At 40.9% G+C, this 25,668-nt stretch overlaps 1 protein-coding gene across 3 annotated transcripts in view; it reads right to left on the reverse strand.

The window, feature by feature from the left end:
* The window catches only part of LOC139751412 (uncharacterized), a 239,291-nt gene that overhangs the window by 123,175 nt on the left and 90,448 nt on the right, over positions 1-25,668 (reverse strand). For all 3 annotated transcript variants that reach the window (XR_011713343.1, XM_071666800.1, XM_071666801.1), the window contains exons 7-10: positions 21,208-21,353; positions 20,111-20,282; positions 17,051-17,106; positions 9,146-9,312 (exon numbers count right to left, since the gene is read on the reverse strand). Coding sequence is in view for 2 of the 3 variants with exons in the window: in XM_071666800.1 (XP_071522901.1) it covers positions 9,146-9,312; positions 17,051-17,106; positions 20,111-20,282; positions 21,208-21,353 (541 nt within the window). In the remaining variant the exon portion in view is untranslated. The remainder of the gene's footprint in view (positions 1-9,145; positions 9,313-17,050; positions 17,107-20,110; positions 20,283-21,207; positions 21,354-25,668) is intronic.

The following is a 25,668-nucleotide window of genomic DNA, read 5'->3' on the forward strand; positions in this document are numbered from 1 at the left end:
AGTCTCTCTTTCGTGCGCCTATCAATTAACACATAATCCAATAACGCTCTCTGGCCATCTCTCCTACTTACGTTTTTTTTTTCTTTTTTTGTTTTTGTTTTTCTTTTGTCGCTGTCTCCCGCGTTTGCGAGGTAGCGTAAGGAAACAGACGAAAGAAATGGCCCAACCCACCCCCATACACATGTATATACATACGTCCACACACGCAAATATACATACCTACACAGCTTTCCATGGTTTACCCCAGACGCTTCACATGCCTTGATTCAATCCACTGACAGCACGTCAACCCCGGTATACCACATCGCTCCAATTCACTCTATTCCTTGCCCTCCTTTCACCCTCCTGCATGTTCAGGCCCCGATCACACAAAATCTTTTTCACTCCATCTTTCCATCTCCAATTTGGTCTCCCTCTTCTCCTCGTTCCCTCCACCTCCGACACATATATTCTCTTGGCCAATCTTTCCTCACTCATTCTCTCCATGTGCCCGAACCATTTCAAAACACCCTCTTCCGCTCTCTCAACCACGCTCTTTTTATTTCCACACATCTCTCTTACCCTTACGTTACTTACTCGATCAAACCACCTCACACCACACATTGTCCTCAAACATCTCATTTCCAGCACATCCATCCTCCTGCGCACAACTCTATCCATAGCCCACACCTCGCAACCATACAACATTGTTGGAACCACTATTCCTTCAAACATACCCATTTTTGCTTTCCGAGATAATGTTCTCGACTTCCACACATTCTTCAAGGCTCCCAGAATTTTCGCCCCCTCCCCCACCCTATGATCCACTTCCGCTTCCATGGTTCCATCCGCTGCCAGATCCACTCCCAGATATCTAAAACACTTCACTTCCTCCAGTTTTTCTCCATTCAAACTCACCTCCCAATTGACTTGACCCTCAACCCTACTGTACCTAATAACCTTGCTCTTATTCACATTTATTATACTTATGTATATCTCTCTTTTTAAACGAGGTATTCCCAATCACCAGTCCTTTTTCAGCACATAAATCTACAAGCTCTTCACAATTTCCATAAAAATATGGCGTTAAAATATCATTTACTCGTCTTACTGACACTCAATTAAGCTGTTAAAGTTAATTCTAAAATATTTTCTGATCCTTTGCATATCATTCTCTAGGTTTATATCAGTTACTGATAGCATTATGACATATTAACCATGATTATTTGAAGTATAGAAGTGTTTGATTATCTTATCTTTCAATTTTGAAACAAAAAGTTTTTGGAGCTAAAATATATCCTTTAATTTTTGGTATTTTTCTCAGAAAAATAATTTCCTTTAAAAACTCATCATAAAAAGTGTTTTTCATGCTGGATACGAATCTGGTGTTAAGATAACGTTTAGTCATCTTTGTGGCATTCAATTAAGCTGTTAAATGACGTCATTTTTAAAATATTTCAGTTCCTTTGCATCTTATTTACTGTGTATGTATCGGTAGCTGAGAGCATCATGATATATTTTCCATGATTATTTCAAGTATAGAAGTGTTTGAATATCTTATCTTTCAATTTTGAAACAAAGTTTTTTGAGCTAAAAAATACTCTGAACTATTACCTACAATTTTTGGTATTTCTCTCAGAAAAACAGATTCCCTTTAAAACTAATTATAAGAAGTATTTTTCATGCTGAATACAAATCTGGTGTTAAAATGACGTTAAGCCATCTTCATGACATTTAATTGAGCTGTTAAATGAAGTTAATTTAAAGATATTTTTTGTTCCCCTGCATTGTATTTACTGAGTGTGTATCGGTAACTGAGAGCATTATGATATATTTTCCATGATCACTTTAAATTTAGAAGGAACTGAATATCTTATCTTTCAATTTTGAAACAAAAAGTTTTTTAGGCTAAAAAATCCCTGAACTATTACCTTCAATTTTTGGTATTTTTCTCAGAAAAATGATTTCCTTTAAAAACTTCTCACAAGGAGTATTTTTCATGTTGAATACAAATATAGTGTTACAATACTGTTTGGTCGTCTTAATGACACTCAATTAAGGTTGTCAAATAAAATCAATCTTAAAATATCTTGTGATCCTTTGCATCTTATTTAATAGGTATGTATCGGTAATTGAGAGCATTATGATATATCAACCACGGTTATTTCAAGTAAAGAAGTGTTTGAATATCTTATCTTTCAATTTCGAAACAAAAAGTTTTTGGGGCTAAATTTTTTTTTGCTTTGTCGCTGTCTCCCGTGTTTGCGAGGTAGCGCAAGGAAACAGACGAAAGAAATGGCCCAACCCACCCCATACACATGTATATACATACGTCCACACACGCAAATATACATACCTACACAGCTTTCCATGGCTTACCCCAGACGCTTCACATGCCCTGATTCAATCCACTGACAGCACGTCAACCCCGGTATACCACATCGATCCAATTCACTCTATTCCATGCCCTCCTTTCACCCTCCTGCATGTTCAGGCCCCGATCACACAAAATCTTTTTCACTCCATCTTTCCACCTCCAATTTGGTCTCCCACTTCTCCTCGTTCCCTCCACCTCCGACACATATATCCTCTTGGTCAATCTTTCCTCACTCATTCTCTCCATGTGCCCGAAACATTTCAAAACACCCTCTTCTGCTCTCTCAACCACGCTCTTTTTATTTCCACACATCTCTCTTACCCTTACATTACTTACTCGATCAAACCACCTCACACCACACATTGTCCTCAAACATCTCATTTCCAGCACATCCACCCTCCTGCGCACAACTCTATCCATAGCCCATGCCTCGCAACCATACAACACTGTTGGAACCACTATTCCTTCAAACATACCCATTTTTGCTTTCCAAGATAATGTTCTTGACTTCCACACATTCTTCAAGGCTCCCAGGATTTTTGCCCCCTCCCCCACCATATGATCCACTTCCGCTTCCATGGTTCCATCCGCTGCCAGATCCACTCCCAGATATCTAAAACACTTCACTTCCACCAGTTTTGCTCCATTCAAACTTACCTCCCAACTGACTTGACCCTCAACCCTACTGTACCTAATAACCTTGCTCTTATTCACATTTACTCTTAACTTTCTTCTTTCACACACTTTACCAAACTCAGTCACCAGCTTCTGCAGTTTCTCACATGAATCAGCCAACAGCGCTGTATCATCAGCGAACAACAACTGACTCACTTCCCAAGCTCTCTCATCCCCAACAGACTTCATACTTGCCCCTCTTTCCAAAACTCTTGCATTTACCTCCCTAACAACCCCATCCATAAACAAATTAAACAACCATGGAGACATCACACACCCCTGCCGCAAACCTACATTCACTGAGAACCAATCACTTTCCTCTCTTCCTACATGTACACATGCCTTACATCCTCGATAAAAACTTTTCACTGCTTCTAACAACTTGCCTCCCACACCATATATTCTTAATACCTTCCACAGAGCATCTCTATCAACTCTATCATATGCCTTCTCCGTGATCCATAAATGCTACATACAAATCCCTTTGCTTTTCTAAGTATTTCTCACATACATTCTTCAAAGCAAACACCTGATCCACACATCCTCTACCACTTCTGAAACCACACTGCTCTTCCCCAATCTGATGCTCTGTACATGCTTTCACCCTCTCAATCAATACCCTCCCATATAATTTACCAGGAATACTCAACAAACTTATACCTCTGTAATTTGAGCACTCACTCTTATCCCCTTTGCCTTTGTACAATGGCACTATGCAAGCATTCCGCCAATCCTCAGGCACCTCACCATGAGTCATACAAACATTAAATAACCTTACCAACCAGTCAATAATACAGTCATCCCCTTTTTTAATAAATTCCACTGCAATACCATCCAAAACTGCTGCCTTGCCGGCTTTCATCTTCCGCAAAGCTTTTACTACCTCTTCTCTGTTTACCAAATCATTTTCCCTAACCCTCTCACTTTGCACACCACCTTGACCAAAACACCCTATATCTGCCACTCTATCATCAAACACATTCAACAAGCCTTCAAAATACTCACTCCATCTCCTCACATCACCACTACTTGTTATCACCTTCCCATTTGCGCCCTTCACTGAAGTTCCCATTTGCTCCCTTGTCTTAAGCACTTTATTTACCTCCTTCCAGAACATCTTTTTATTCTCCCTAAAATTTAATGATACTCTCACCCCAACTCTCATTTGCCCTCTTTTTCACCTCTTGCACCTTTCTCTTGACCTCCTGTCTCTTTCTTTTATACATCTCCCACTCAATTGCATTATTTCCCTGCAAAAATCGTCCAAATGCCTCTCTCTTCTCTTTCACTAATAATCTTACTTCTTCATCCCACCACTCACTACCCTTTCTAATAAACCCACCTCCCACTCTTCTCATGCCACAAGCATCTTTTGCGCAATCCATCATTGAATCCCTAAATACATCCCATTCCTCCCTCACTCCCTTTACTTCCATTGTTCTCACCTTTTCCCATTCTGTACTCAGTCTCTCCTGGTACTTCCTCACACAAGTCTCCTTCCTAAGCTCACTTACTCTCACCACCCTCTTCACCCCAACATTCACTCTTCTTTTCTGAAAACCCATACAAATCTTCACCTTAGCCTCCACAAGATAATGATCAGACATCCCTCCAGTTGCACCTCTCAGCACATTAACATCCAAAAGTCTCTCTTTCGCGCGCCTGTCAACACGTAATCCAATAACGCTCTCTGGCCATCTCTCCTACTTACATACGTATACTTATGTATATCTCGCTTTTTAAACCAGGTATTCCCAATCACCAGTCCTTTTTCAGCACATAAATCTACAAGCTCTTCACCATTTCCATTTACAACACTGAACACCCCATGTATACCAATTATTCCCTCAACTGCCACATTACTCACCTTTGCATTCAAATCACCCATCACTATAACCCGGTCTCGTGAATCAAAACCACTAACACACTCATTCAGCTGCTCCCAAAACACTTGCCTCTCATGATCTTTCTTCTCATGCCCAGGTGCATATGCACCAATAATCACCCCTCTCTCTCCATCAACTTTCAGTTTTACCCATTTTAATCGAGAATTTACTTTCTTACATTCTATCACATACTCCCACAACTCCTGTTTCAGGAGTACTGCTACTCCTTCCCTTGCTCTTGTCCTCTCACTAACCCCTGACTTTACTCCCAAGACATTCCCAAACCACTCTTCCCCTTTACCCTTGAGCTTCGTTTCACTCAGAGCCAAAACATCCAGGTTCCTTTCCTCAAACATACTACCTATCTCTCCTTTTTTCACATCTTGGTTACATCCACACACATTTAGACACCCCAGCTAAAAAATATCCTGGTATTTTTCTCAGAAAAAAGGTTTCCTTTAAAAACTCAATATAAGAAGTATCTTTCATGCTGAATACAAATATGGTGTCAAAATAACATTCACTTCTCTTAATAACATTAAACTAAGCTGTTAAATGAAGTCAATTCTAAAATATTTCTGCTCCATTGCATTGTGTTTAATGAATATTTATCAGTAAATGATAGCATTATGATATATTTTCCTTGATTATTTCAAGTATAGAAGTGTTTGGATATCTTATCTTTCAGTCTTGAAACAAAAAGTACTTTGAGCTAAAAAACACCCCTAACTATTTAGGGACGTACCTAGGGAAAATAGCGCCTATGGCAGGCACTGAAATTGAGCCCCTGGCTTGATTAAAAATGTACATACAGTAGATATATATAAAAATATATACAGTGTAATTATAAACTGTAGAAGAGTTAGGCTAAACTTAAATTTGTATAAACCCTTAAAGACTTATTTGATCAAAATTGTAACATAGAAGTGGTAATGCAACTGATAGAAGCAAAAATTACTGTAGTTGAAAAGTATGCGAGTTTCTTTTTTATCTCACAAAAAACAAACCATTAAAAATGTCAATCAGGTAGCATATGTCAAAAAACAAACCTGTTGAGTGGCACCCCCCCTTCAAGTGGTGCCCGAGGCACCTGCCTTACCTGCCATACCCTAGATATGCCACTGACAAACATTAGGTAGCAGCAGTAAGTTGGAACATTAGGTATAACTAGATGGTAGGAACATTAGGTAGGTACCTCTGAAAACACTCGTGCCCTTCACCAGTGACCTGTTAAGGGTTAAGCACTGTAGGACAAATAGCAGCACTGGAGCTCACCATTTATGGAGACTTTTTTTGCCATCCACTTGAGGAAGTTTCCAAAGGGAACTTTCATCAGAGATATAGAAAGATACTCTCTTTATAGGACAATGTTAGTCCATTTAGGAAAAATCAAGGTTTGAAATGTTCAAATTCTATGAAGTGCTAATTACATGTAATAACAAGTAAAGGAAAAATTCTCCACATGACTATACATTTGACCATTGGTGATGGCGAATGTTCAAGTGGGCCAAACCACGATTAAAGGTTAACCTAAAACCCAAGGCTCTTTCCATTTACAACACTGAACACCCCATGTATACCAATTATTCCCTCAACTGCCACATTACTCACCTTTGCATTCAAATCTCCCATCACTATAACCCGGTCTCGTGCATCAAAACTACTAACACACTCATTCAGCTGCTCCCAAAACACTTGCCTCTCATGATCTTTCTTCTCATGCCCAGGTGCATATGCACCAATAATCACCCATCTCTCCATCAACTTTCAGTTTTACCCATATCAATCTAGAGTTTACTTTCTTACACTCTATCACATACTCCCACCACTCCTGTTTCAGGAGTAGTGCTACTCCTTCCCTTGCTCTTGTCCTCTCACTAACCCCTAACTTTACTCCAAAGACATTCTTAAACCACTCTTCCCCATTACCCTTCAGCTTCATTTCACTCAGAGCCAAAACATCCAGGGTCCTTTCCTCAAACATACTACCTATCTCTCCTTTTTTCTCATCTTGGTTACATCCACACACATTTAGACACCCCAATCTGAGCCTTCGAGGAGGATGAGCACTCCCCGCGTGACTCCTTCTTCTGTTTCCCCTTTTAGAAAGTTAAAATACAAGGAGGGGAGGGATTCTAGCCTCCCGTTCCTTTGAGTTGCCTTTTACGACACATGAGGAATGTGTGTGAAGTATTCTTTCTCCCCTATTCCCAGGGGATAAACCATTTCTGAATATTTCTGGTTTTATGCTCCTGACATAAGTCATGTCTCAAGTGTATCATTATCTATATGACTTGTTATCAAATCACAACTGGCATTATATTGTTTCAGTAACCAGGAGATCTGTTATGTTTGATACACTCACTGTCAACCCCCTACAGGCATCAGCATTGTCAGTTTATCCATTCATTTCCTTTCTTTATTGTTTTTGGCAAGCCTCACTCAGATGTCTTTGCTCACTTACTGAAGTTCTAGGTGTCCTCTTAACCTCTCTTATTGAGGCAAGCTCAAAACAAATAATCACATAATATTTGTTTTTATCCCTGGGGATAGGGGATTAAGAATACTTCCCACGTATTCCCTGCGTGTCGTAGAAGGCGACTAAAAGGGGAGGGAGCGGGGGGCTGGAAATCCTCCCCTCTCGTTTCTTTTTTTTTTTTTTTTTTCTTTTTTTTTTCAATTTTCCAAAAGAAGGAACAGAGAATTGGGCCAGGTGAGGGTATTCCCTCAAAGGCCCAGTCCTCTGTTCTTAACGCTACCTCGCTAATGCAGGAAATGGCGAATAGTTTGAAAGAAAAAGAAAAAGATGTCTGTTTCCCATACAGTCTACATTACCTAACATGACTCACCCTTACAATCTACCAGCATGTGGAGAGGTGTTGGTCACCGCCACATGCATGATTTGACATTACAAGATGACATGAATACCATACCATTTGTGTTTTATTATGAATTACAATCACAATGACACCATATTAATTAGCTTTCTTTTTCTTTTTAACTATTCGCCATTTCCCGCGTTAGCGAGGTAGCGTTAAGAACAGAGGACTGGGCCTTTTTTGGAATATCCTCACCTGGCCCCCTCTGTTCCTTCTTTTGGAAAATTAAAAAAAAAAAACGAGAGGGGAGGATTTCCAGCCCCCCGCTCCCTCCCTTTTAGTCGCCTTCTACGACACGCAGGGAATACGTGGGAAGTACTCTTAATCCCCTATCCCCAGGGATAAATATTAATTAGCTATTATACAAATAAGCATACAGGAATGAATGTATCATGGCCAAATCTATATTCACCCACATCAGGCATACACAGGGATACCAACATGACACAAGAAGAGTCACGACCTGTATTCAGTTTCTTTTGTCTGCTGTATCATTAAGTATGACATCAAAAGTGTAACACTACTTTCCTGGCTGTCTGTACATAAAGAGAAGTAATCTAAACTTTGGTGGTCTAGACAAGTCTTAAGAGCTTAGGTTACTGCCACTAAGCCAGTGCACCTACAGGAAATTGGTTATTCAATATACAGTAGCTTTGCCTACACTGAGGAACTCAGGCTAAAAAAAGCATGGCATAGCATTCAGGTATCCACTGGCATACATTTTTCATTTTTAAGGTTAAAGTTGCCCCTCCATCATGCATTAATTTCATCCCACTGAAAATATTACTTGTGTATGAGTCGACTACCTACTTTTTGCCTCCATAAGAAAATAAACTCTTACACAAATATGCATAGTACTAACTTGACATCATTCCACCCATCCATCTCAACTACAAGAAAAATAAAAAAACTCACAATCTACCTTTACTACCTTTACTAAGGATGTTTCAATATTTTTTTGTATCAATTCAAAAGAGATGCAGAAAAACATTTCAATATGGTTATTTATTTCATCTACAGAATTATTTCAGAAATTACAGAAATACAGCATCCTAAGCCTATCTTTACAAATGCAACATAAGTTACTCAGACTGCATAAATACAAGACACTGCCTGCATGAGGTTACACTGCTAGTGAAGTCACCTTCAGTGAGGCTGTATCGCTGGTAGTACACTCTCATCAAAGACATCACTCCAAAGGAATCCACATTTCCCTGCTACGGGAATTACTACAAGGTTAGACTGCAGGAGCCTCTGGAAAGAAGTCCTGGGTAACACGAATATTGTTTCTTGTAAGATGTTCAGGGGTAATTATCAATAAAGAAAACACACTAACAACATTAACTTACTTTGCTTTGCAAGTCTCTATATATTTTTTGTTTTCCTCTATAATGGCAGTGTGTGTCTCCTCCTTCTCATTTGCTTTTGTTAGTTCTTTAAGTTCTTCAGCATTCAGTGTCCCTGATTCCACATCTGTTTTCAACTTCAGGAATGTCTGTTTAGTAGCTATATCACTCTGCAAAGAAGATCGTGTAAAAATATAATACACAATTAATGAATAACAACTTTTTAACAGTCTCCAGTATATTTCCAAGTAGCTATACCCTTAAAGTGATTAGTCATTCAAGAAAAAAAAATCTGTATTAGAAAGCATTAAGTGCAACTGGTGCAAGTAGTGCACCCACACTTAAACATATTAGGTAGCCAGGACAGTAAAACTGGCATAACCAGCCAGGGTTTTTATTACTGGACCATTACTATTCTTGATCTCAGTACATGACTTGCCAGAATGCATGGACCCTTACCTGAATATGTTTGCAAATGATGCAAAGGTCATCACAGAAGTGAAAAAAAAAAAAATAGAAGTGGCGGATAAAATTCAACCCAGGTAAATGTAAAGTAATTAGGATGGGTCATAGTGAAAGAAGCTACAAGAATCTGTGACTAAGGAAGACTTGGGGGTTGACACTGTTCCTAAACTGTCACCAGAATCCCAACTTAGGAGAATAGTTACAGAGAACAACTGCAGGCAAAAAAATAGTGTCAAAATTGCATTTAGGTCCATGAATACAGAAATATTCAGGAAACTGTTCACACATCACATAAGCCAAAACATAGACATGCTTCTCAGCTTTGGTCACCATATATCTATATATTCATCAATTATACTTTCTCGCTATCTCCCACGTTATCGTGGCAGCACACGGAAACAGACGAAAGAATGGCCCAAACCAACCATATATAAATGCATACACATACACGTCCACACACGCACATATATATACCTATACACTTCAACGAATACATTTTTTTTTTTTTTGCTTTGTCGCTGTCTCCCACGTTTGCGAGGTAGCGCAAGGAAACAGACGAAAGAAATGGCCCAACCCACCCCCATACACATGTATATACATACGTCCACACACGCAAATATGCATACCTACACAGCTTTCCATGGTTTACCCCAGACGCCTGACATGCCCCGATCCAATCCACTGACAGCACGTCAACCCCGGTATACCACATCGATCCAATTCACTATATTCCTTGCCCTCCTTTCACCCTCCTGCATGTTCAGGCCCCGATCACACAAAATCTTTTTCACTCCATCTTTCCACCTCCAATTTGGTCTCCCACTTCTCCCTGTTCCCTCCACCTCCGACACATATATCCTCTTGGTCAATCTTTCCTCACTCATTCTCTCCATGTGCCCAAACCATTTCAAAACACCCTCTTCTGCTCTCTCAACCACGCTCTTTTTATTTCCACACATCTCTCTTACCCTTACATTACTTACTTGATCAAACCACCTCACACCACACATTGTCCTCAAACATCCCATTTCCAGCACATCCACCCTCCTGCGCACAACTCTATCCATAGCCCACGCCTCGCAACCATACAACATTATTGGAACCACTATTCCTTCAAACATACCCATTTTTGCTTTCCGAGATAATGTTCTCGACTTCCACACATTCTTCAAGGCTCCCAGGATTTTCACCCACTCCCCCACCCTATGATCCACTTCCGCTTCCAAGGTTCCATCCGCTGCCAGATCCACTCCCAGATATCTAAAACACTTTACTTCCTCCAGTTTTGCTCCATTCAAACTTATCTCCCAACTGACTTGACCCTCAACCCTACTGTACCTAATAACCTTGCTCTTATTCACATTTACTCTAAACTTTCTTCTTTCACACACTTTACCAAACTCAGTCACCAGCTTCTGCAGTTTCTCACATGAATCAGCCAACAGCGCTGTATCATCAGCGAACAACAACTGACTCACTTCCCAAGCTCTCTCATCCCCAACAGACTTCATACTTGCCCCTCTTTCCAAAACTCTTGCATTTACCTCCCTAACAACCCCATCCATAAACAAATTAAACAACCATGGAGACATCACACACCCCTGCCGCAAACCTACATTCACTGAGAACCAATCACTTTCCTCTCTTCCTACACGTACACATGCCTTACATCCTCGATAAAAACTTTTCACTGCTTCTAACAACTTTCCTCCCACACCATATATTCTTAATACCTTCCACAGAGCATCTCTATCAACTCTATCATATGCCTTCTCCAGATCCATAAATGCTACATACAAATCCATTTGCTTTTCTAAGTATTTCTCACATACATTCTTCAAAGCAACCACCTGATCCACATATCCTCTACCACCTCTGAAACCACACTGCTCTTCCCCAATCTGATGCTCTGTACATGCCTTCACCCTCTCAATCAATACCCTCCCATATAATTTCCCAGGAATACTCAACAAACTTTATATTATATTTTTTTATTATACTTTGTCGCTGTCTCCCGCGTTTGCGAGGTAGCGCAAGGAAACAGACGAAAGAAATGGCCCAACCCCCCCCATACACATGTATATACATACGTCCACACACGCAAATATACATACCTACACAGCTTTCCATGGTTTACCCCAGATGCTTCACATGCCTTGATTAAATCCACTGACAGCACGTCAACCCCAGTATACCACATCGATCCAATTCACTCTATTCCTTGCCCTCCTTTCACCCTCCTGCATGTTCAGGCCCCGATCACACAAAATCTTTTTCACTCCATCTTTCCACCTCCAATTTGGTCTCCCTCTTCTCCTCGTTCCCTCCACCTCCGACACATATATCCTCTTGGTCAATCTTTCCTCACTCATTCTCTCCATGTGCTAAAACCACTTCAAAACACCCTCTTCTGCTCTCTCAACCACGCTCTTTTTATTTCCACACATCTCTCTTACCCTTACGTTACTTACTCGATCAAACCACCTCACACCACACATTGTCCTCAAACATCTCATTTCCAGCACATCCATCCTCCTGCGCACAACTCTATCCATAGTCCACGCCTCGCAACCATACAACATTGTTGGAACCACTATTCCCTCAAACATACCCATTTTTGCTTTCCGAGATAATGTTCTCGACTTCCACATATTCTTCAAGGCTCCCAGAATTTTCGCCCCCTCCCCCACCCTATGATCCACTTCCGCTTCCATGGTTCCATCCGCTGCCAGATCCACTCCCAGATATCTAAAACACTTCACTTCCTCCAGTTTTTCTCCATTCAAACTCACCTCCCAATTGACTTGACCCTCAACCCTACTGTACCTAATAACCTTGCTCTTATTCACATTTACTCTTAACTTTCTTCTTTCACACACTTTACCAAACTCAGTCACCAGCTTCTGCAGTTTCTCACATGAATCAGCCACCAGCGCTGTATCATCAGCGAACAACAACTGACTCACTTCCCAAGCTCTCTCATCCCCAACAGACTTCATACTTGCCCCTCTTTCCAAAACTCTTGCATTCACCTCCCTAACAACCCCATCCATAAACAAATTAAACAACCATGGAGACATCACACACCCCTGCCGCAAACCTACATTCACTGAGAACCAATCACTTTCCTCTCTTCCTACACGTACACATGCCTTACATCCTCGATAAAAACTTTTCACTGCTTCTAACAACTTGCCTCCCACACCATATATTCTTAATACCTTCCACAGAGCATCTCTATCAACTCTATCATATGCCTTCTCCAGATCCATAAATGCTACATACAAATCCATTTGCTTTTCTAAGTATTTCTCACATACATTCTTCAAAGCAAACACCTGATCCACACATCCTCTACCACATATACATATATATACATATGAAAAATGTAAGAATCATACATACATTAAATAACCTTACCAACCAGTCAACAATACAGTCACCCTTATGTATGCTGTCTCTTGTTAAAGTTTTCAGAATCACATCAATCATTATTTAGCTTGAAAGCATTATCTCATCATTGTGTTACTTAATTCTTTCTTCTTTTCTTTCATACTTTATCGCTTTTTTCTGCATTATCGAAGTAGCAGCAAAAACAAATGAAGAAAGACCACATCCCCTCACATTCATTCTTGAGATGTCATTTATGATAATTCCCAAATCCTTGATGTTTACTTCATTTTCCACTTCTTTTCTTGATGGGCTCTTGTATGCAGGGGATGAAATATTTCCAATACATTCCACAATATTCTCTTCCACCCATTCCTATAAAGTATCCAGATGTCTTTGTCATAGTATTTTGTCTTTTAATTACTCTCATGTCATTTACAAAACACCTGAGTACATTCTCCCTTTCCCAGAAGGTGAAGGATGGTTGGAGTAAAAGAGGCTTTGAGTTGATGAGGCATGAATTGCAGGAGGGTGAGAGATGTACAAGAGATACAGCAAACTAAGGTGATAGGTGATGCAGTATACAGAGGATGAGCTTAACCAGGTCATGTGAAGTGATCAAGGGAAATCACAGAAAGGTCTTTTGGGCTTGGCTGTAGATATGGGGCTTTAGTTTTGGTGTAGCATACATGACATCATGAGTGGATGTGAACTAAATAAGGCCATTCTTCATTTGTTCCTACAACTACCTTGGTACCTACAAAACAGTAGTTACAGCTCCTTAGTCACCTCAGTTAAGTGGTTAATCATTACTATGCAACTGTGATAAAAAATCAAATGAGTTACTTTAAAGAAAATAACATTCTTGTGAACTTTCTGTAAGGAAACATGTTGCACCCTGAACTATGACTGCTATAAAAAAGCAAATGAAGAAATTTTTCTCTCATACCTGATCAGCAAGGTGGCACCAGGAAACAGATAAAGAATGACCCATCCACTCATATACACATACATATACTTAAATGCCCATACATGTACATATATATACACATACATATACATATCAACATATACACATATACATACAAATACAGACATACATATATACACAGGTACATATGTGGCAGTTGAGGGAATAATTGGTATACATGGGGTGTTCAGTGTTGTAAATGGAAATGGTGAAGAGCTTGTAGATTTATGTGCTGAAAAAGGACTGATGATTGGGAATACCTGGTTTAAAAAGCGAGATATACATAAGTATACTTATGTAAGTAGGAGAGATGGCCAGAGAGCGTTATTGGATTACGTGTTAATTGACAGGCGTGCGAAAGAGAGACTTTTGGATGTTAATGTGCTGAGAGGTGCAACTGGAGGGATGTCTGATCATTATCTTGTGGAGGCTAAGGTGAAGATTTGTATGGGTTTTCAGAAAAGAAGAGTGAATGTTGGGGTGAAGAGGGTGGTGAGAGTAAGTGAGCTTGAGAAGGAGACCTGTGTGAGGAAGTACCAGGAGAGACTGAGTACAGAATGGAAAAAGGTGAGAACAATGGAAGTAAGGGGAGTGGGGGAGGAATGGGATGTATTTAGGGAATCAGTGATGGATTGCGCAAAAGATGCTTGTGGCATGAGAAGAGTGGGAGGTGGGTTGATTAGAAAGGGTAGTGAGTGGTGGGATGAAGAAGTAAGAGTATTAGTGAAAGAGAAGAGAGAGGCATTTGGACAATCTTTGCAGGGAAAAAATGCAATTGAGTGAGAGATGTATAAAAGAAAGAGACAGGCGGTCAAGAGAAAGGTGCAAGAGGTGAAAAAAAGGGCAAATGAGAGTTGGGGTGAGAGAGTATCATTAAATTTTAGGGAGAATAAAAAGATGTTCTGGAAGGAGGTAAATAAAGTGCGTAAGACAAGGGAGCAAATGGGAACTTCAGTGAAGGGCGTAAATGGGGAGGTGATAACAAGTAGTGGTGATGTGAGAAGGAGATGGAGTGATTATTTTGAAGGCTTGTTGAATGTGTTTGATGATAGAGTGGCAGATATAGGGTGTTTTGGTCGAGGTGGTGTGCAAAGTGAGAGGGTTAGGGAAAATGATTTGGTAAACAGAGAAGAGGTAGTGAAAGCTTTGCGGAAGATGAAAGCCGGCAAGGCAGCAGGTTTGGATGGTATTGCAGTGGAATTTATTAAAAAAGGGGGTGACTGTATTGTTGACTGGTTGGTAAGGTTATTTAATGTATGTATGACTCATGGTGAGGTGCCTGAGGATTGGCGGAATGCGTGCATAGTGCCAATGTACAAAGGCAAAGGGGATAAGAGTGAGTGCTCAAATTACAGAGGTATAAGTTTGTTGAGTATTCCTGGTAAATTATATGGGAGGGTATTGATTGAGAGGGTGAAGGCATGTACAGAGCATCAGATTGGGGAAGAGCAGTGTGGTTTCAGAAGTGGTAGAGGATGTGTGGATCAGGTGTTTGCTTTGAAGAATGTATGTGAGAAATACTTAGAAAAGCAAATGGATTTGTATGTGGCATTTATGGATCTGGAGAAGGCATATGATAGAGTTGATAGAGATGCTCTGTGGAAGGTATTAAGAATATATGGTGTGGGAGGAAAGTTGTTAGAAGCAGTGAAAAGTTTTTATCGAGGATGTAAGGCATGTGTACGTGTAGGAAGAGAGGAAAGTGATTGGTTCTCAGTGAATGTAGGTTTGCGGCAGGGGTGTGTGATGTCTCCATGGTTGTTTAATTTGTTTATGGATGGGGTTGTTAGGGAGGTAAATGCAAGAGTTTTGGAAAGAGGGGCAAGTATGAAGTCTGTTGGGGATGAGAGAGCTTGGGAAGTGAGTCAGTTGTTGTTCGCTGATGATACAGCGCTGGTGGCTGATTCATGTGAGAAACTGCAGAAGCTGGTGACTGAGTTTGGTAAAGTGTGTGGAAGAAGAAAGTTAAGAGTAAATGTGAATAAGAGCAAGGTTATTAGGTACAGTAGGGTTGAGGGTCAAGTCAATTGGGAGGTGAGTTTGAATGGAGAAAAACTGGAGGAAGTGAAGTGTTTTAGATATCTGGGAGTGGATCTGGCAGCGGATGGAACCATGGAAGCGGAAGTGGATCATAGGGTGGGGGAGGGGGCGAAAATTCTGGGGGCCTTGAAGAATGTGTGGAAGTCGAGAACATTATCTCGGAAAGCAAAAATGGGTATGTTTGAAGGAATAGTGGTTCCAACAATGTTGTATGGTTGCGAGGCGTGGGCTATGGATAGAGTTGTGCGCAGGAGGATGGATGTGCTGGAAATGAGATGTTTGAGGACAATGTGTGGTGTGAGGTGGTTTGATCGAGTGAGTAACGTAAGGGTAAGAGAGATGTGTGGAAATAAAAAGAGCGTGGTTGAGAGAGCAGAAGAGGGTGTTTTGAAGTGGTTTGGGCACATGGAGAGGATGAGTGAGGAAAGATTGATCAAGAGGATATATGTGTCGGAGGTGGAGGGAACAAGGAGAAGAGGGAGACCAAATTGGAGGTGGAAAGATGGAGTGAAAAAGATTTTGTGTGATCGGGGCCTGAACATGCAGGAGGGTGAAAGGAGGGCAAGGAATAGAGTGAATTGGAGCGATGTGGTATACCGGGGTTGACGTGCTGTCAGTGGATTGAATCAAGGCATGTGAAGCGTCTGGGGTAAGCCGTGGAAAGCTGTGTAGGTATGTATATTTGCGTGTGTGGACGTATGTATATACATGTGTATGGGGGGGGGGGTTGGGCCATTTCTTTCGTCTGTTTCCTTGCGCTACCTCGCAAACGCGGGAGACAGCGACAAAGTATAATAAAAAAAAAAAAAAAAACATATTCAAACAAGCTCGCCTTCAATCCATTCCCAGTGCCACCCCACCCCACAGAAAACACCATCACTGCTCCCACTTCAGCAAGGTAGCACCAGGAAAACAGACAAAAAAGGCCATATTCGTTCACACTCACTCTTTACCTGTCATGTGTAATGAAGAAATGTAAACATTTAATATCAAAGCTTCACTAAGGCCTAAATTTGACAAACTACAGCAAGTTCTGCACTAACCTCTTTCGGGAGCTCAATCTCACTCTGCTTCACTTGATTTTTCGTCTTTTCTTTTGCTGTAATAAAAAAATTTTGGATGTCCAACAAAATTTCTACGAACTGGCACATATACAAAGAATTTTCATTTTCCTTATAATCCTGTAAAGTAGTACTGGCTCTAGTTAGTTTACAAAGATCAAACACCAAGAAGTTTAACTACTGTGAGCTTTATCATCACACAGCAATACCTTTACAAGCATGAAAAAATCATATCACCAAAATAATAATTCTTAAAGTAGAGGGACTAGCTAGTTGGAGTTGAGTGTGAATGGAGAATATCTGGAAGTGAAGTATCTTATATACCTGGAAATGAATATGGCAACAAATGCATCAAGGGAAGCAAAAGTGAGACATAGGACAGGTGAAGGGACAAAGGTTTTAGGAACAATGAGAAATAAGTAAAAAGAGAGGTCATTACCTGGGAGGATATCAATGGATGTATTTGAAACTGCCATAGTCCGAATGATGTATGGATGCAAGGCATGGGCTAAAGATGTGAATTTGCGGAGGGTGCATGAGTTGGAAATTAAATGTCTGAGGATAATAAGTGGGGTGAGGTGGTTTGACTGAATATGTAATAAGTGGGGTGAGGTGGTTTGATTGATTATGTAATAGAAGAGTATGAGAGAAGTGGGGTAATAACTAGAGTGTAATTGACAATCCTGAAGAGGTTGTGTTGAAATGGTGCAGAAGTTTCAATAGAATGTGTGAGGAGAGGCTGGCAAAGAGGATATATGTCAGAAGTGGAGGGGAAAAGGAGTGGAAGACCAAATTGGAGTTGGAAGGATGGAGTACAAAACATTCACACTGTTTGGGGCCTGAACATGCAGAAGGGTGAAAGGCATGCAGGGGATACTCTGAAATGAAGTAATGTGGTATATTGGAGATGACTTACTGTAAACAGACTAAACCAGGAATAAGTGGCAGCAAGGGGAAACTATGGAAAGGTCTGAGGGGATTGGATGTGAATATGGGTCTGTGGTTTCAGGGTATTGCACAAGACAGCTAGAGAATAGATGTGAGCAAATAAGGCATTTCTCCATATGTCTCGAGCACTACCTTTCTAACATTGGAAATGGCAAAAAAATAGGAAACAAAACTAGGTGATAGTAAACAAAGCTGTGTGGGTGGGTAATGAATGGGAGGTATTTAAGGAACCAGTGCTGGCATGTACGAGAGAAGTGTGTGGCATGCAAGAGGTGGGAAGGAGGCAGGTGAGAAAAGGTAGTGATAGGTGGGATGACAAATCAAAGTTTCTTGTGAAAGAGGAAAATGACAAATCAAAGTTTCTTGTGAAAGAGAGAAAAGAAGTGCAAGGACAGAACTTACAGAGAAGGAATGCATGTAACTGAGAGGTGTACAAGATAAAGCATTAAGCAGTCAAGAGGAAGGAACAGGGGTTGTGTGGATCAAGTGTTTCCTTTGAAAATATGTGAAAGAAATACTTAAAAGAAATGGAAAGATCTGCACGAGACATTTATGGATCTGGAGAAAGCATATGATAGGCCTGACAGCGCTACTTTGAGAAAAGTGCTATGAATACATTGTGTGGGAAGAAATCTATTACAAGCTGTGGAGTTTTTATGATGAGACTATGGCATGTGTATAAGTGGTTTCAGAGGAAGGTGAGTGGTTCCTACTGAAGGTGAGTCTGTCACAGTGGTGTGTGATGTCACTCTGGCTGTACAATTTGTTTATGGATATAGTAGGAACAAACATAATTGCAAGTGTCTTGGTATGTTGAATGCAGGAGGTGTGTGATGAAAGTGGAAAGTTCCTATCAAGAGAGTAAGGTGTGTGTTCAAGTGGGTCGTGAGAAGGGTGAGTGATTCCAGGTGAAGGTAGGTCTGCAAAAGGGGGTGTGTGATGTCATCTTAGCATTCAACTTGTTTATGGATAGGGTGGTGAGGGAGGTAAATGCAAGGGTCTTCGAAAGAGGAGCAGGTATGCAGGCTGCAGTAGATGTGGGAAAATAGCTACTGGAAGCAGTGAGGAGTTTCTAATATAAGAGTAAGGCATTTGCATAAGTGTGCAGAGGAAGGTAAGTCATTCCAGGTGAAGGTGGGTCCCCGACTGGGGTGTATGATGTCACCATGCTGTTAACATTTTTGGAAGGGGTAGTGAGGAGCAGATACCCAGACTGCTGGAGGTGTGGGAGGAAAGCTATTGGAAGCAGTGAGGTGTTTCTATCAAAAAAATCAGACGTGTTTGAGTGGTTTGAAAGAAGAGAGTGGTTTTAGGTGAAGGTGGGTCTGCAACAGCGGTTATGATGTCACCATGGCTGTTTACTTTTTTTTTATGAATGGGGTGGTGAGGGAGGTAAATGCAAGGGTTTTCGAGACAGAAGCAGGTATGCAGGCTGCTAGACTGGCAGTGGATGTGTGGATCAAATGTTTCCTTTGAAAAGTGTGTGTAAGAAATACTTAGAGAAACAGAAAGATCTGCATAAGCAGGGAGTTGCATATGATGGGGTAGATAAGAGATACTAATACATGACATAGGAGAAAAGCTTTTAAAAAGCAGAAGAGTTTTCATCACGAGATTATGGTAGGTGTTATTCACAAATGAGTAGAAAGAAGGGTAAGTTGATCTAGGTGAAGGTGGGTCTGTGACAAGGGTGTGATGTCACCATATCTGTTTGATTTGTTTAAGGATAGGCTGGTGATATAGGTAAATGCCAAGGTCTTGGAGAGAGAAATAAGTATGCAGACTCCTGGAAAAGTGGGAAGAAAGCCATTAGAAGCAGAGGAGTTTCTATCACGACAGTAAGCCATGAGCAAGTTTCATTCAGGTGTTCAGAATTGCATGATTCCCCATGCCTCTGGTAGCCATAGAAAAGTTATAAAATAGATGAATAATGCATATGTTCACACTATCCAATGTCTATCATTTTTCTAATTATTTTATTCAATTAGATACTGAGGTAACGATGGATTATCCACTTTTCCTAAACACACAGACAAGTAACTTACTTTTTATTTCTAAAAAGGTTAATTTACAAAGTAAATCTTAAAAACTAACCTGGTGACTGCTTTAGGTTATCTCCTAAGGCTCTATTTGCAGGTGAAGATGACTTTGAGGTAGTATCTTGAGAAGCCATTTTGGATTTATGTGTGACATTTGTTGTGACCTTTGGCGAAGCAACTACATCTCGGTTCTTCGGAGGACGACCTCTCTTCTTTGGTGGTGGACCCTTGATAAAAATACAATATGTATATGTTTTTTTTTTTTTTTTTTTTTTTTTTATACTTTGTCGCTGTCTCCCGCGTTTGCGAGGTAGCGCAAGGAAACAGACGAAAGAAATGGCCCAACCCCCCCCATACACATGTACATACACACGTCCACACACACAAATATACATACCTACACAGCTTTCCATGGTTTACCCCGGACGCTTCACATGCCTTGATTCAATCCACTGACAGCACGTCAACCCCTGTATACCACATCGCTCCAATTCACTCTATTCCTTGCCCTCCTTTCACCCTCCTGCATGTTCAGGCCCCGATCACACAAAATCTTTTTCACTCCATCTTTCCACCTCCAATTTGGTCTCCCTCTTCTCCTCGTTCCCTCCACCTCCGACACATATATCCTCTTGGTCAATCTTTCCTCACTCATTCTCTCCATGTGCCCAAACCATTTCAAAACACCCTCTTCTGCTCTCTCAACCACGCTCTTTTTTATTTCCACACATCTCTCTCACCCTTACGTTACTTACTCGATCAAACCACCTCACACCACACATTGTCCTCAAACATCTCATTTCCAGCACATCCATCCTCCTGCGCACAACTCTATCCATAGCCCACGCCTCGCAACCATACAACATTGTTGGAACCACTATTCCCTCAAACATACCCATTTTTGCTTTCCGGGATAATGTTCTCGACTTCCACACATTTTTCAAGGCTCCCAAAATTTTCGCCCCCTCCCCCACCCTATGATCCATATATTTAGTAGCTTACCACAGCTGTTAGCCATGCAGGAGGAATGATGATGGTTCTTTTTTGAATTATACACTGGAACAAAAAACATTTCTCCAACTATATAATGGATGAAATTTTCATTGCTCACACAGATGTGTCATACATTTTGTAAATCTTTTTAATACTTACAGTTGGAGAGGACACTTCATCAGGCACTGCTGGGGTATCATCAGAGCCTGAGAGGGAAAGTCTTTTCTTTGGAGTGGTGATATGTGGCAAGGAAGGAGTATTCTTCGTGGCATTACTAGATTTTGTTACTGGTGTGGTCGCTGCTTCTGGAATATGGAGTCACAAACGTAACTTTAGCTTCTTTGTACAAACCTCAAATCATAAGTACTAGTCAACTGGGAGGAAAAAAAAAAAGAGGACTAAACAGAGCTGAGAAAAAACTTGAAAGTAGAAACCGAGGAAAAGGAAGACACTGATGAAAAAAGAAATACAAAATATTTATCATAAAGATAAATATCCCTGGGGATAGGGGAGAAAGAATACTTCCCATGTATTCCCTGCGTGTCGTAGAAGGCGACTAAAAGGGAAGGGAGCGGGGGGCTGGAAATCCTCCCCTCTTGTTTTTTTTTTTTCCCAAAGAAGGAACAGAGAAGGGGGCCAGATGAGGATATTCCCTCAAAAGGCCCAGTCCTCTGTTCTTAATGCTACCTCGCTAATGCGGGAAATGGCGAATAGTATGAAAGAAAGATGGAAAATGAGGTACCTGAATAAGGAAAATGAAACAAAAGATAATATCAGAGTCTACAGTAAAGCCTAGTCTCAAGGCGTGTAAAGCAGAGCCAAGTCTAATGACTGTTGAAATAAAAAGGACAGAAGTGTGGTTATGACAGAGTTGATAAGAGATGCTCTGTGAAAGGTATTATGAATATATGGTGTGGGAGGCAAGTTGTTAGAAGCAGTGAAAAGTTTTTATCGAGGATGTAAGGCATGTGTACGTGTAGGAAGAGAGGAAAGTGATTGGTTCTCAGTGAATGTAGGTTTGTGGCAGGGGTGTGTGATGTCTCCATGGTTGTTTAATTTGTTTATGGATGGGGTTGTTAGGGAGGTGAATGCAAGAGTTTTGGAAAGAGGGGCAAGTACGCAGTCTGTTGTGGATGAGAGAGCTTGGGAAGTGAGTCAGTTGTTGTTCACTGATGATAAAGCACTGGTGGCTGATTCATGTGAGAAACTGCAGCAGCTGGTGACTGAGTTTGGTAAAGTGTGTGAAAGAAGAAAGTTGAGAGTAAATGTGAATAAGAGCAAGGTTATTAGGTACAGTAGGGTTGAGGGGGTCAAGTCAATTGGGAGGTAAGTTTGAATGCAGAAAAACTGGAGGAAGTGAAATGTTTTAGATATCTGGGAGTGGATTTGGCAGCGGATGGAACCATGGAAGTGGAAGTGAATCATAGGGTGGGGGAGGGGGCGAAAATTCTGGGAGCCTTGAAGAATGTGTGGAAGTCGAGAACATTATCTCAGAAAGCAAAAATGGGTATGTTTAAAGGAATAGTGGTTCCAACAATGTAGTATGGTTGCGAGGCGTCGGCTATGGATAGAGTTGTGCGCAAGAGGGTGGATGTGCTGGAAATGAGATGGTGTGAGGTGGTTTGATCGAGTAAGTAATAATAGGGTAAGAGAGATGTGTGGTAATAAAAAAGAGTATGGTTGAGAGAGCAGAAGAGGGTCTTTTGAAATGGTTTGGTCACATGGAGAGAATGAGTGAGGAAAGATTGACCAAGAGGATATATGTGTCAGAGGTGGAGGGAACGAGAAGTGGGAGACCAAACTGGAGGTGGAAAGATGGAGTGAAAAAGATTTTGAGTGATTGGGGCCTTAACATGCAGGAGGGTGAAAGGCGTGCAAGGAATAGAGTGAATTGGAACGATGTGGTATATCAGGGGTCGACGTGCTGTCAATGGATTGAACCAGGGCATGTGAAGCATCTGGAGTAAACCATGGAAAGTTCTGTGGGGCCTGGATGTGGAAAGGGAGCTGTGGTTTCGGTCCATTATTACATGACAGCTAGAGACTGAGTGTGAACGAATGTGGCCTTTGTTGTCTTTTCCTAGCGCTACCTCGCACACATGAGGGGGTAGGGGGTTGTTATTTCATGTGTGGCGAGGTGGCAATGGGAATGAATAAAGGCAGACAGTATGAATTATGTACATGTGTATATATGTATATGTCTGTGTGTGTACATATATATGTATACGCTGAGATGTATAGGTATGTATAACTGCGTGTGTGGACGTGTATGTATATACATGTGTATATGGGTGGGTTTGGCCATTCTTTCGTCTGTTTCCTTGCGCTACCTCGGGAGACAGCGACAAAGCAAAATAAATAACTAAATATGAAAGTGTGGTACTTAAAAAAAAATGAAAACAAGTATCCAGAAGAGGAAAATGGAACAGAAGAGATAAAATTAAATAAAAAAAATGACAAAGGAACAACAAAACAACAAATAATAAAAAGAATGTTAATATGATCATCCAGGTAATTCATCAACTCCTTTGAGCTTCCAGACAGATATTTACATGTGCTGAGTGACATCTCTATCTGCATATTTATGCAATATGCTTTGCACCTCAATTTCAAGTCTATGTGCCAAGCCTAGTTGGGTTATGATAATTTCTTCCCAGAGTCAGCCATCAGGGCAAGAGGCAGTGTTGCCAGTGCCTGCCTGACCTTGGAAAGACTGCATCAGACTAACGCAGCTAAGACTTTTACTAACTTTTATGGTTTAACTGTAATGAAAAAATTATTAATGAAACAAAATGGTAAAATTCATATGATAAAACACAATAATAATCATCAATTATTCTGTGTACGTAAACAACATAAAACATGCCCAGTTGGATCCCACTAGACACCCAGACAATATTCTTGTACTTCTTAGTGTGTTGTGCTGAAACTTGTACACATTAGATGTGTCAGAATAAAGCACGACCAGATAAAACAATTTTGACATAGCAAGAACACATAATATTATTCCCATGTTTTTATCAAAACGCAAGCCCAGTAATTTGACTAATGTTGATACTGCCTATGCCATGCTGGCCACCATGTCAGTTCTTTGCCAGCACACACTGAATAAAGACATATTGTTTGCCACTTGCATTATTCTACACTTGTGCCCAAGTGTACTAATTACCACTATGCCAGGGCATAAAGCAAGTGCTCTTGCTACCAGTGAACCTGCCAAAAGGATAAGAAAGACCTTTAAGTTCGAGGAAAAGGTAAGAATACTGGATGAACTTGAGCATGAGTCTAGTGCTTGAGTACTTGCTCACCAATATGGAGTTAATGATAGCGGTAAAATCATCATGAAATATATTTCTTTTATCATTATCATTATACTTGATCACATCGCTGTTTCCCATGTTAACAAGGTAGCACCATGAACCAGACAAAGAATGGCCCATCCACTAATACATACACATATATGTACATAAACACCCATACATGTACATACAAATACATACATACATCAACATATACATGCATACACAAATACACAGATATATACATACATACACATGTACATATTCATACTTGCTTGCCTTCATCCATTCCAGGCACCAACAGGATACAGCATCACCACACCCATTTCAGCGAGGTAGTCCCAGGAAAACAGACAAAAAGGCCACATTCATTCACACTCAGCCTCTAGCTGTCATGTGTAATGCGACGAAACCACAGCTCCTTATCCACATCCAAGCCCCACACACCTTTCCATTGTTTACCCCACAAGTTTCGCATGCCCTTGCTTAGTCCATTGACAGCACATCGACCCCAGTATACCACATCATTCCAATACACTCTATTCCTTGCTGCCTCTCACCCTCCTGTATGTTCAGGCAGCGATCGCTCAAAATCTTTTTCACTCCATCTTTCCACCTCCAATTTGGTCTCCCAATTCTCCTTGTTCCCTCCACCTCTGATACCTATGTCCTCTTTATCAATCTTTCCTCATTCATTCACTCCGTAATATCTATCTTTATCATTATTACTATACTTTGTCGCTGTCTCCCATGTTAGAGAGGTAGCGCAAGGAAACAGACGAAAGAATGGCCCAACCCACCCACATACACATGTGTATACATACACGTCCAGACACGCACAAATACATACCTATACATTTCAAGGTATACATATATTATATTTTTTATTATACTTTGTCGCTGTCTCCCGCGTTTGCAAGGTAGCGCAAGGAAACAGACGAAAGAAATGGCCCAACCCCCCCATACACATGTATATACATACGTCCACACACGCAAATATACATACCTACACAGCTTTCCATGGTTTACCCCAGACGCTTCACATGCCCCGATTCAATCCACTGACAGCACGTCAACCCCTGTATACCACATCGCTCCAATTCACTCTATTCCTTGCCCTCCTTTCACCCTCCTGCATGTTCAGGCCCCGATCACACAAAATCTTTTTCACTCCATCTTTCCACCTCCAATTTGGTCTCCCTCTTCTCCTTGCTCCCTCCACCTACGACACATATATCCTCTTAGTCAATCTTTCCTCACTCATTCTCTCCATGTGCCCAAACCACTTCAAAACACCCTCTTCTGCTCTCTCAACCACGCT

This window comes from Panulirus ornatus, chromosome 11 (genome assembly GCF_036320965.1).
Source record: "Panulirus ornatus isolate Po-2019 chromosome 11, ASM3632096v1, whole genome shotgun sequence".
Classification (NCBI taxonomy): Eukaryota; Metazoa; Arthropoda; class Malacostraca; order Decapoda; family Palinuridae; genus Panulirus; species Panulirus ornatus.